Below are 12,950 nucleotides of genomic sequence, written 5' to 3' on the forward strand. Positions count from 1 at the left end.
TTCCTTAATTCCTAGATAAGATCATCACCAGTCCTTAACAGATTCTAAACTGTAAGTCTGATCTTCAGCCAACTTTTAAAGAAAGAATGTGGACTCCTTTCTGGGCAAGACTAGAACATGTGTGATTTTTCTGCTCCCCTGTGCACTGAGCTCTGGGGATTAGCCACCTAAGCACTCCCTCACTGTTTGCTATAGTGCCTGACATTATCAGAGTCAGATGAGCTGGGTGCCTGTCCCTCAGGCAATGGCAATTAAGTTGAGGCAGAGACTGAAATACAAGTGCCTTCCAGGACATACTGGTATTACATGGATTGATATTATAATGACCCTAATTGATCAGGAAATAGGTATAAGTGAAGTAGAGTTACTTATGCTAACCATTTAAAATAGAGGTGACCTCTTATTTACTAGGTTGTTTTTTTTTCTTTTAATAAATTTTACTTTTATATTCCCCATACAATTACAATCCCCTTATTTTGACCCCAATCCCTCCCCTCCCCGCCCTCCACCCCCCATAGAGTGTCTCTGGTTCATAGTTTTTTGTTGATTTTGATTATCACTTTCTTATAGTTATTCATTTTCCTGGTTATTTACTGGGTTGTTAAAAAGACACAAAAGGCAAGGAGAAAAGCCCAGTTGTGCCTCAAGGACAAGCCCCAAAACAGACAAGTGGCTCTGATAATACACCTCTGAAGTAATATAAAGATAGGAGCTAAAATATGCTAAAAACCCACAATTTTAATCTTAATTACATAGCACAAGTTTCTGATTTTTGGCAGTTTGTAGCTACTTCCTACTTCTGATAGTATTAGCCTTGTTTTATTCTAGTCTGCGACCAATACCAGGCAAAAAAAAAAAAAAGGAAGAAAACTGAATTGTGAATAAGGAAAATTCAATAATACTATTTAAAAATCTCCTGGCGTATGATTTACTCATCATTATTTATTCTCTATTAATAACAAATATATCATTTCCATAACTAAATGAAACAATTATGTATATACATACTTCTGTTCACAAGGTAACGGTTCTGAATTTTTGAAACCACAGCTTCCAAACCTTTCACGTACAGAATTAATTTCTTCAAAACAGGCAAGTGGAGCACCTTGCGCACCTTAAAATGCAAGCACTTTTATTAAATTATATTCTCAATCCAAATTAAATTTTTTCAATAAAAAGCTAATGGAACTCTTATTTCATAACCAAGAGATCTTGATGGAAGAAATTCATGCTGATCTGCATTTCCAGTTCATGGATTTTCTCTGCCCTCTCTTTTTGCTTGTATTTGAACCAAGATAAATGAATCCATCTAGCAATGTAACTTAATGGATTTGTCATAACTGAGCTTATGATGAACACTGATGACTTTGAGTCTAGGACAAGTTAGGGATAATTAGGCAGGCTCAAGGACAGTGCAGGGACTTTAGGAGAGTTAAGGAAGGCTCCAGAGGTAAGAGCAACAGATTCCAAAGGGGACTAATCAAACACCCCAGGACTAGGGGCAACAGGACATTCCAGATGGAGGATAATGAAGAAAAAAGATAGGGGCTGGACACAGAGACTTAGTTCTGGGTCCAGAGACATTTAGGCAGTGAGTGAGACCACAAAGAACTAACCAATCACAGAAAGACGGATGGGAATTTAGAATAATTAGGGAAAGAAGGTCTATATTCCCTGAGACTTGACTCCACTGCAGCTTCCTTGCCCCTCCCTGGCTTGGTTCCACCAGCCTGGGAGTCCCACTTTATTTCTGCTCTTTTTCTCCTTAATAAACTTTTTCTTTCTCTAAACAAATCTGCTTCTTTTTGCTTGCATGCCTGAGCATCAGCAAAGTTCCTGCTGTGGTGGTGGTCTAGTGTCTGGGACTCAGTGCTGCCCCTGCAGCCTGGGCTCCATTCCTGGCTGAAAACCGGCATTTCTGGTATCAACTTGTCCATCTCTATGTATGTCAGTAGTGAACCCAGAGCTATTTTGTCAAAGAGGTATAATTGCCCAGTTATATGGCACAGCCTTGTTGGAGAGCCCCAGAGAATTACATTGTCATTTTCCCAGAGATGCTTGATATAATTCTGACTTTCATTTCCTCACAACCACACTGGGTCTGTTTGGATATGCTGCAGAGCCCTTTCATTTTCACCTCACTCAACATCCATACTATTTCTTGTCGCACAGTTCATTCTAAACTTTTTAAGTTTCATTTCACCACAACTAGAGCATGAATATGTGAAGAGAAAATTGAGTAAAACTCTAGAAACTGCTGGTGTTATTCCATTTTTTAATATAATTTATGAGATTAAAAAAACACATGCCACAAACTACCAAATTTTAAAGTAAAAGAAATACATTAGAAAGAGCAATACCTTTTCCAAATATCTTGGCACACTGGTTATCAGTAGTTTGACATTGTCCGTTATAACAATATGCAGTTCCCAAGCTGCATGACTTGCCATTCAACGCATAAGTGTCAGGAACACAGTTGCTAGAATTTCCGTTGCAATACTCTGTAAAATCACACTCTTCATCAATACTCTTTCTACATGGAGTCCCTGCTACTGATATCTTGAAGGGAAAAGAAAATGAAAATCATGTTCTGTGAATGAATATCTTCAGGTAGTTATGAAGAGATTTATCAAGTAAAATGTGCCTGATTAGGGACACTCAAGGGAATATCACAGAATTCACAAGCTGTGTGTACTGTGAAGGAAAAAAAAATCATGCACACTTTTCATTATGAAGCCTGAAGTAACAGTTTCAAAATATGAAAGGATCCCTTCCACAGGGTTTGCTACTGCCAGCTTATTTTGTGTTCTACAGTGGGTGGCCTGCTGACTCCATCAGCGTTTGGAGAGAGATGAAGCAGGATAGTATAAACATATCTGTTACGTGAAACCTGAGAAACTGCCTCCACTTCTTTGTTCTTGGAGAATTTCAGGAGCCAAATTGCCTGATAACAATATTTTGCTCGGACTTTTGCTAGCTTATTTATGTGGGCAATACACATACCTCTATTTGGCAGTTTCTTCATTTGTAAACATGGAAAAATAATCTTCCTCTCATAGCACTTGTCAGTATTAAACTGAATTAATGTGAAAAACACTTAAAGCAACATGGCAAATAATGGACTTAGTAGCTATCATTATCATCACAAGCATATTTATTATTATCTGAATGTCAAAAGGCTATCTTGCAGAGCTCAGATAAACAGTACAGTTATCAGTGCTTGCATCCTGCCAACCTAATGGGTCATCCATTATTTTCCATAGTAAAGTTCACCACATCCAAACACTTTCTATGTTGAAGCAACACACACACACACACACACACACACACACATAACTATTCAGTTTGAATTAATGCTTACCAGACTAAGACAAAGATTCATAGGTAAATGAAATAGCATTTTTAAAGGGATAAAATAAAAATCTTTCAACCCTGAATACCACAATTAGGAAATACACATGTAGAAAATAATGAGAAATGCATACTCTCCTAGATAAATAACAGCTGAGAGTTCATTATCAGCAGATAAAAATTATTAAAAACAAATAAAGGGAAGTCTTCAGGCATCATATATAAAATGAAAGAAATAAAGCTGGAAATTTAATATGATATTTTTATAAATTCTATTTTTCTCTTCACTTCATTTTCTCTAAAGGATGCTAGACTATATAAAGCAAAAAGAGCAACAATGTATTTTGTATTTGTAGTATGTGGGTGTGTTATAAGATCCATTCACTATTCATGAAGTGGTATATAATATGAAATCAAAATCTAATTAATCACAGATTTATAAACTCTGGGACAATTAGTAAAGTGCTATTTAAAGTATAAATAATAAAGCAATGAAATGAAGATAAAATAAGCCATATGTTTATAGTTTTACAGTTTGCATTTAGTTCATAGAACAATTATAAGTCTCACAAAGCATGGTAGGAATACAAAATAGTTTTTGAAAAAATAGATTTTCAGTTTCCTATAAAGTTCCACATACATTTACCATATAATCCAGCAATCTATAGGTATATATACCTACTCATATACATATATAGGTATAGGTATCTAAGTGAAATAAAACTCTAGGTTCATATAAAATCTACTTGTGACTTATTTACAGAAGCTGTATTTTCATCATCCAGAACTGAAAATACCCAAATGTCCTTCAAATGGTGAATATATTAACTTGCAATACTTTTCAGCAACAAAGGCTCAATGACATACTAAAAAGCATTATAACATTAATAAATATTAATGTATTATGCTGATATAATATTTACATATATTGTGATGCCATTTGTTATATTTTTGCAAAAGTAAATTTGTAAATGCTAATAGACTTGCCGTTACCAAGGTCTGTGGTTTAAGAAGTAGGTTAACTGACTACAAAGGCTAGAGGAGGATTTTTTTTATCCCTTGACTGTAGTATTAATTATAAAAATGAATGTTTGTCATAATACTCAGTAATATTCATCAAAATAATTTTATTTTACATTATACATTAATTGAAAATTAGCAAAAGAATATATGGGATATTTTCCTGCTAGTGATTCACCATAGTTGGAGTTATAAAATATTTGTACTATGAAACTTATCCAAACATGTCTTAAAGATAACATATTACATGTATAGTCAGTCTGTATTTGTTAAACCTTGTGCAAATATATAATGACTTACATAACCATTCCAATACCAAGAAACATTATTTACTTCCATGACTTACTATTACAAGCAATTCTGTAATTAGTATTCTTTCCTGAGTTTCTGTTCATGTGCATGCTCATAGGCAATAGATATAAAAAGGTGATAGTACACAATGAATTTGATGAAATTTTATACTCAAAGAGTTGCAAAAATTGTTCACCCAAGCAATTCAAAAATCCAACAAACACTATCACAAAAAAAGTCTCAATCCCCACTCCTTAGTTAATCTATTTGACATGTTGCTTTTAAGATTGTCAGATTGGATGACTGTTCTATGACATTGCATTTTTTAAACTTTTATTTGTCTTACATGGTATAGATGATCAGTCAGTATACATTGAACAATTCTACTTTATTGCAAAGTGACTGGTCATTCTTTTGCCCGTGTGTTTGTGTGTGTGTTTGTGTGTGTGTGTGTAACTTGCCTTTTACTTACCAGTGTAAATGTGTAAAAGCTGTTTCATGTTCTGTATACTACACATCTTGCCTGCTACATTTTGTCTGTTACTTTTTTTTCACAATTTGTCTTTTACCATATATTTACCTTTACAGTTTTCTCAAGATTTAATTCTTTAGTAATATATATATGTATTCTACTCATTATCTCATAATTTAGAAGATAGTAAATTATAGTTCTAATACAATAAGATAACCAATACAAATCTGAGATGTTTTCTTTATCTCATAGTAGTTTCCTCTATATACTTATGGTTGCTCATACACTCTCTATTTTATTCCACTGAATTACTTCTATATTATTTTTAACAATTCCAAATGAATTCAATTTATACCAGCTTCTATTATCTCATTTCAATTTTTTCTCATAAATATTGGAAATTTACCTCACATTTTGAAGTACAGCATGGTCCAGAGCCACATTTTGCTGAGCCTATCAGTTTACATGTATTATAATCACAGCACATTTTAAATTGACATTCCTAAAATTGTACCAAAAAAATAGTATTATGTTTTATTATGAGACCAAAGATTACAATAATGAATCCATTGTACCTATTATAAATTTTTCTTTCAGGGACTTCAGCTATCACTTAGATTTTCTGTAGCCCTACTCAACCCATGATGATGTTTTGGGTCCTCTTATGTTAGCCTGGTGACCAGATTCTTAATTAAATTCTCCCACTGTGATCTGGGGTTTCTCAATTCCCCAGGGTACAACTACTCTAGTAAATGTTTTAAATCACATTAAGGAGGGAATAGTAGAGGAAACTGCTATTTTATACCTTTGCTGGGATATCTTAAGGTCATATCCTCTCAACAATGATCTCTGACTCTGAGATATTTTGGGATGGAAATTGATTGTGATTCTCCACTAGTAGATTGTGATTCTCCACTTGTAGCAATTGGTAACATACCTCTGCTCACCTCTTAATTTATTGTTACATACATCAAGCAATATTCATTTGCTTACCAGATCTCCCCTAGACATCAGTACAAGTATGTGCAACTCATCCAGGACCTCATGGCCCAGTGACAACACATCTGACTGCAAATCCATGAAACTCAAAACCAACAGCCGCCATTGATACGTCTTTTTCCTATGATGCTAATTATATCACTTTGGCTATAATGGTTATGTCAACTGACCTCTGCTCTTTTGAAATTCCAAGTGGCCCTAGGGAATACAACTCCATAATAGTACTTTCAAACATCAACTCTAATCAGGATATTATGGTGTTGGACTATGTAAGAAAAATGTTCTTCATTTAAAAATAAAGATTCAAAACAAGGAAAAAAAAGCTTTAACCAAGTTTTTCAACAGTGTTAGCATTTCCTCAGTTATGCATTATCTTCCTGATTTAGTGAAAGGATTCTTTTATTCAAATATTCCATTATACTATGACCACAACTCTGAAACTTTTATCTCTCCTGCAATATTCTGTAAAGTCCTTTCTGGCCTCTCCACCTCATTTATTACAGGCCAGATTATTTCCAATCTTCAAGGATCTATCCAGCAATATATCAAGATTGATTCCAGGTTTCCTTGACAAAATATTAAATCCTGATTCACCAGAGAGCAGGCCCTATCAATAAAGTCTGCCTTATCCTGGCCTATGTTTTAACATATTAGGGATTAACATCATTCACATCATTGCTAAAATGTTCTTTATGTTCTTATCTATAAATATTAGCCAAATTCAATTGTTTCACTTTCAGCACTTTTATGCTAATTTTGTGTTTATTTTATTTCTACAACCTATAGTTGCAGAAGCTCAAAATGTGCATTGTCACAGATTATGTTGCTTTATTTTATCCTTCATTAAAAATAATCAATACTTTGGGGTAAGTAATTGAAACCATAAATATAGGTAGATGAATGCAAGGTAGACATAGTGCCATTCATCAGAAAATTAAGATCACCTTGGAAAATCTGTGATAATTGGAAATTCTGTATACATGTATACAAATGTTACGCTAAAGGCACAAACTAGGCAAACAACACACAAACGTGCACAAGTACTCTGTATACAGATACAGTACATATATAGGTATTATAATGCATATATCATTTTATAACATTGATATATCAGTTATTAAATGTAGTAAATACTATTTTTATAAATAATGGGGAATTATTAAATAGACAATGGTGATATTGTAATAGACTGAATAACTATGTGATCCTGTCTATTCAGACCAGTGTGCATTGAACATTTGGTTGGTAAAACTATGACAGATTGCATATCTATATTTAGAAGTGAGCAAACAACAGATTTTGATTATCCAGAAACTCAGAAGTACAGGAATGTTCAGGAATGAATAAGAAAAATTCAGAGTAATATTTCTGTATTCTGAGCCACAGGAAATAAGTTGTAGAATTGAGAGAAATCATTTAGCCTATATGTTAGGGGGAAAGGATGTCCTGAGCTAATTCCATACAGGTTGTGTGGACTCCATCCCCACTCCAGACCAAAGCCATCAAGACATTGGGAAAGACAAATCCCATCATCACCAAAAGGGTTGCTGGGACCTGAGGGTGGAGTTAGGCAGCCAGGTTTGGTATAAAACCAGACACGTGGGCCTTGGGGGGCTCCTCTTGGCTTCATGGCTCTTGGCTCTCTGCCAGCTCTCAGAGTGCCATTGGGTTTCCAGGTCAGCAGAACGGGTAGGACGCATTTAAGACTTTATCTCCCACTTTTCTCCCTGAGTTGTACATTTCCTCATTTCCCCTTCCCTTGTAAATAAACATTTTATTAACCTTTTGTGTGTGCCTGCAGTTGAGTATTAATAAGTCCCTTTTAAGTGTGTGGGTGAGGACCCACAGCCAGGCAACCCGTTTTTTATCAGGGTTGCCCTGTAACATATATATTAAAAATCTCTCAACAGAATAATTGGGAGCAACATATGCAAACCAAGTTATCATGATTCATTTGTTTTTTCTTGAAGAGGTGTGGGAACTGATTCAGATATTTTATCCTCATTTTCTCATCTTCTATGTCAAAGACATAATTGCATAAATTACTCTATATATACCATGACAAGTACTTACTAGAAACACAAGAAATGTCAATATTACTCACCTCTTCACGGCCACAGTCACATTCTTCCTTAGGTTCCAAAATCCCATTGCCACACACTGGTTGATTTTGATAAAATGGTTGAATATTTGAAAGTTTCTGAAGACATTTAGCCTCAAGTTTTGAAACAAAATGTCTGTAGTCTTTCACACTACAGTTGCTAAAAATCTTTATACCACTGGAATACCTAAAATGAAATAATATTCCTCAGGTAAATAAACCTGGCTGATAAAACCACATCTAAACAATGTTCCATATATGATATGGATTGCAGGATGGCTCCAATAAAAAGTTTATACCTTAGTAGACATGAAGTGAAACATGATTAAATTTTTATCATTGCTTATCTCGAGCCTTCTCTAAAAAGAAGTCATATCAACTTAGATAACTCTCATCTGTCTGTTGTTCCATCTACCTGATTTGCTCTTCTGTGACACATTTAAAGTTTCCTTCATGGAGCTATTAGCTCAAATGTCATCTTTTAAAGAGGCTTTTCCTTTAATGTTTTCTAAACTTTATTTGAGGTTATATTCCTCCACATTCTTTGTATAAATTCATTCTAATTAGCATGTCACATCATATACAAATAAACTTTGTTTTTTAATACATTTCATTGATTTGCCATTAATTTATAAAACTATAGTTTTAAAAGTGCAACAATGTGGGTCTGCTACTCCTAAGTGGCCTGTTTGGCCCCCATTTTGTTAAATCCTAAACAAGGTCAGAATGACTCGGTCAGTTAGGCACAGGAGATCAACCCCACAAAGTCCCTTTCAAATCAAACAAGAGCACAAAACTGGATCACACTAGGAAGGCTATGCATCACAAGGTATGACTGGGAATGCCCTGGGGGCTTAGGACTGATGCATAACACTACTCCATAACACTACTCTAGACTTATACATCACAAGGTATGACTGGGAACGCCCGGGGAGGGGAGGGGTGCTGATGACCAATGTATAACAAGGGACCCCAGAAACTGATCAGTGGAACACCTGAGTTGACAAGATTAAAACCATGGCTGGGGAATTAGGGCATGATCTCAATGACAATACTGAGTCATCAAGCAATGAGAAGTGCCTGGAGGGCAGACTCAACCCTTGATCTTCTACTTCTTCCCCTTTCTTTAATCTTCTCCCCCTTATGCTGTATATCAATAAAAAGAACGTGATCTTGCTCTTCTGCAGCATCCTGCATTATGTAATCTGCTCCCGTTTATCAGTGTGGTGTTGCCCAAAGAAACACAACAACTTATTTCATTCTGTGTTAAAGTGCATTTGATGAATTTCATTTTCTTCACAATGTGATTTTAAATTCACTGTCCATTACTTCCCATTAAAAATACATTCTGAAGATTTATCTTACCCATTCATTCTGCCACAGGGTTTTAACAATTTTTGACATTTGCCATTTGGTTGTTCAGTAGGTGGCACTGTGACTCTAATTTTGCAGTTTTGTTTTTCAGACCCTTGATTTTGTATGGCGAGGTGGGCCTGCCTAGGAGGGATTTACTTCAGCAACAGTCTTGGCATGGAGGGTCAGCCCTACCTGTACTCTCTCCCCTTATGACTGGACAGTCTCCTTCTGAGCACAAACTTTTGCCAAATCCCTCTTCCAGGTTAGCTACAATTATCCATAGCCAGTGGTTTTTATAGACATCCCTGGATCTCCAAAGAGTAAGGGGAGAGCAATCAGCCTGTTAAGTTGTTCCTGCTGAAATCAATGAATTTTAGTGTCAGCCAGTTTTGAAGGCATGGCTCTTCCAAAAGAGAAAGAGCTCGCAGTCATCCTAACGATGTGTTCGCCCAAAGATCAGGAATTTCCCCAGGTTGCTCTGAGCTGCCTCAGCATAACACTGTAGTGGCAGAAATGGACACAGAGCAAGATCTATGACCCGAGCAGACGGGGAAAAGGAGGAGTCCGTCCTGGAGCCCTCAGTGGCTATTGCAGGCTTTTATTGGGATTTACCAGGTACAGAGCAGGCAGGGGGGCCAGGGGGCCAGGAGGTTGGCAGGCCTCCCGGCTCCCAGCAAGTCTTCACTCTATCTGGGCTCTCCAGCGTTCTCTGGTGGTCTCTGCTTCTCTGCTCTGTATGCTGTTTGTTCTGCTGGCGTCCCCGTGACGCTGCCCTTATACGCCCAGTCTCTCAGCCCAGGTGTACCCACTGCAGCATGCCCACACCCCACTCCAGGTATCCGCCATCAGGCATGCATTCAGGACCACAGGGATCCATCATCAATCCTAATGGCGGGAGGCAGAAAAGCCTGACTCTTTCACTTACCCAACAGCACCCTGCTGGAAAGCTCTGTAGAGCAGGTTTTATAGCTGGTGGAGGCTGAGGCTTGGCCTGCTAATAACAAAGTTCCCTGTGCCTTGTTGGGGCAGGCAGAGGGGACTTTGCCAATCATACTAGGCTTCACAAATTCACAGGAATTCAAAACCTGACCAAAGTGTTCAGTTTGAAGAGGGGGTCGGATGGGTCAGGTCTTATCCATCTCTGTGCAGTAGTTCTAGATGCTTCAAAATTCAGGCCATCCAATTATTACTCCTTCCAACACAACTGACCATGCGTAGTGGCAGGAAGGCAGAGCAGGTTCTCTATGATCCGAGCACACTCCAGGAGAGTCCTGGAGCCCTCCGTGGCTTTTCAGGTTTTATTGAGCTTTTACCAGGTACAATGCAGGCAGGAGTGTGTGTGTGGGGGGCGGGAGGGCTGGGAGGCCCGAGAATCTTCACTCTTTCTGGGCCCTCTGGAGTTCTCGTTCTCACTCATTCTGCTATTCTCTTTCTGCTGGTTCCACTGGCATCCCCGTGACGCCACCCTTATAAGCCCAGTCAGATGTGCCCACCTATCCATGCCCACACCCTACTCCAGATGTCCACCATCAGGCATGCATATAGGACTGCAGGGATCCATCATTAATGCTAATGGCGGGGGGAGGGGGTGGAAAAGCCTGATAATTTTTCACTTACCCTAGACCATGGCTATGTACTTGACCTTTGCTGTGTCTGTGTCTCCGACCACCCTCTCTCAACACCACTCACTTTTGGACACCAGAATTCAATAATGCAGGTACATGGGCAATCAGGCGACCTCTGGTGATAAGATTATGCCAGTTGTATGAGATAATTAGTTGTTTTCTGGATGTATTTATGGAGGTATTTTCCCCGATGTGGTTTACTCCTCTATGTGATCTGACCATGTTGTCTCATTTGTATTTTTAAAATTTATTTTTACGTGATCCAAATTTTATGCTCAAATACAAATTCCATATAGATCTTTATTTTTATGTTCACAACTACATTGCCAGTAGAATATGTCCTTATGCATTTCAAATATACTATGTACAATATTAAACTGCTTTTCTTCTCAACCAAATGTAATCTATCTACCATCCATCACTCTCCATTTCTGGTAATTCGATGCCTCTGGTTGCTCTAGCTAATAATGAAGGAGGATGAGAATAAAAAAACTGGAAAGGAGGAGCCACAAGATCAGAAACCTGGCTGACATGATGCCAAGAACTGGAGGTGGAGGTAGAAGGGATTGACAGAGCCATTCACCCAGCTATAGGAACTAAGATCCTTAGGCGCCAATGCCTAGACCACAAAGCACAAGCCCCAAGCAGGTATCTGACTGCTGTAGGGCACATCAGGATCCCAGATCTGAAGAAGAAGATTTAAATTCTACATCGTTGATTTAATTTCAACATAGTTGATTTAAAGTCAAAAACAAACAAACCACTCCAGGAAGGAGTGAGCCCCTCCCAAAGAGAAGTCTATATCGGTGCGGTCTCTGCCCTAGCATGGGGCAGCAGTCCTTCTGCCCACCTATGCCTACGCAGGTGCTTCTTTCACCAATTCTTTCCCTCTGAAGGGCATCAGCCTTCCTGTTTGCCCATAACCTGTACATGCCGGGACTTCTCTTCACTGACCTCCCTCAGCAGAGGCAGCTCTCCTCAAGGCCACCCGTCTGTAACAATGCAGGCCTCTCAGCAAACCTGTCCCTTTCAGGACAGCTCTTCCTGCCGGTGGTGTCTATGTAAGTGTCCTTTATTCTTCTGTACCTTTTCCTAATAAACCTGCTCCTTAAATATAACTAACATCTCAGTCTCGTGGAGAAACTTGCCTGAGAAACTAGCTGCGTGCCACTGACAGAGGAGCTCTGGTGAAACCTTTCCCAGAGTGAACCCAAAGACCCTGCTTTCCAAACCCATAAACTCCAAAAAACGACATCATCAACATTGGAGTGATCTTGAACTCCTTTCATTCTTTCATACCCTATACCCCTGCCCCCCACACACAGGTAAAGCATATCCAACGAAATAAATCTTTAAAAAAAATTTTGTATGTGGATCACATGTTGAAATAACATTTTGATATACTGGATTAAATATATTAAAACATCCACTGAAATTAATTTAATTTTTAATATACCTACTAGGAAAAGAAACATTTACATATGTGACTCACATTTTATTTCTAATGCACTGTCCCATTCTAAGCAATCATTTCTGAAATACTGACACTTAACTATATCTAAGACGACAGAGACAGTGGGCTGGTGCTGAGCCTCAAGGAAAGAATTGTGTAACTGATGAAATTTCAGAATTGGGAGAGTGTAAGGGGAAAAAAGAAATGCTTTAGCTTTTATTGCCATTTGTAATGGTATAATTAGGGGAAAGTGGGAGGAATAACAAAGGATATAATATTTAT

At 37.7% G+C, this 12,950-nt stretch overlaps 1 protein-coding gene across 1 annotated transcript in view; it reads right to left on the minus strand.

Annotated features, from left to right (window-relative positions):
- Positions 1 to 767: 767 nt before the first annotated feature.
- Positions 768 to 12,950, minus strand: part of LOC311170105 (disintegrin and metalloproteinase domain-containing protein 18-like) — a gene marked incomplete at its 5' end in the record, with an annotated part of 34,469 nt that continues 22,286 nt past the window's right edge. The window contains 4 exons of the mRNA XM_084232456.1: positions 768 to 1,114; positions 2,361 to 2,559; positions 5,541 to 5,636; positions 8,238 to 8,421. Coding sequence (XP_084088582.1) covers positions 993 to 1,114; positions 2,361 to 2,559; positions 5,541 to 5,636; positions 8,238 to 8,421 — 601 coding nt within the window. The 3' untranslated portion in view covers positions 768 to 992. The remainder of the gene's footprint in view (positions 1,115 to 2,360; positions 2,560 to 5,540; positions 5,637 to 8,237; positions 8,422 to 12,950) is intronic.

This window comes from Talpa europaea, assembly GCF_964194135.1.
Source record: "Talpa europaea genome assembly, chromosome: 4".
NCBI classification, from domain to species: Eukaryota; Metazoa; Chordata; class Mammalia; order Eulipotyphla; family Talpidae; genus Talpa; species Talpa europaea.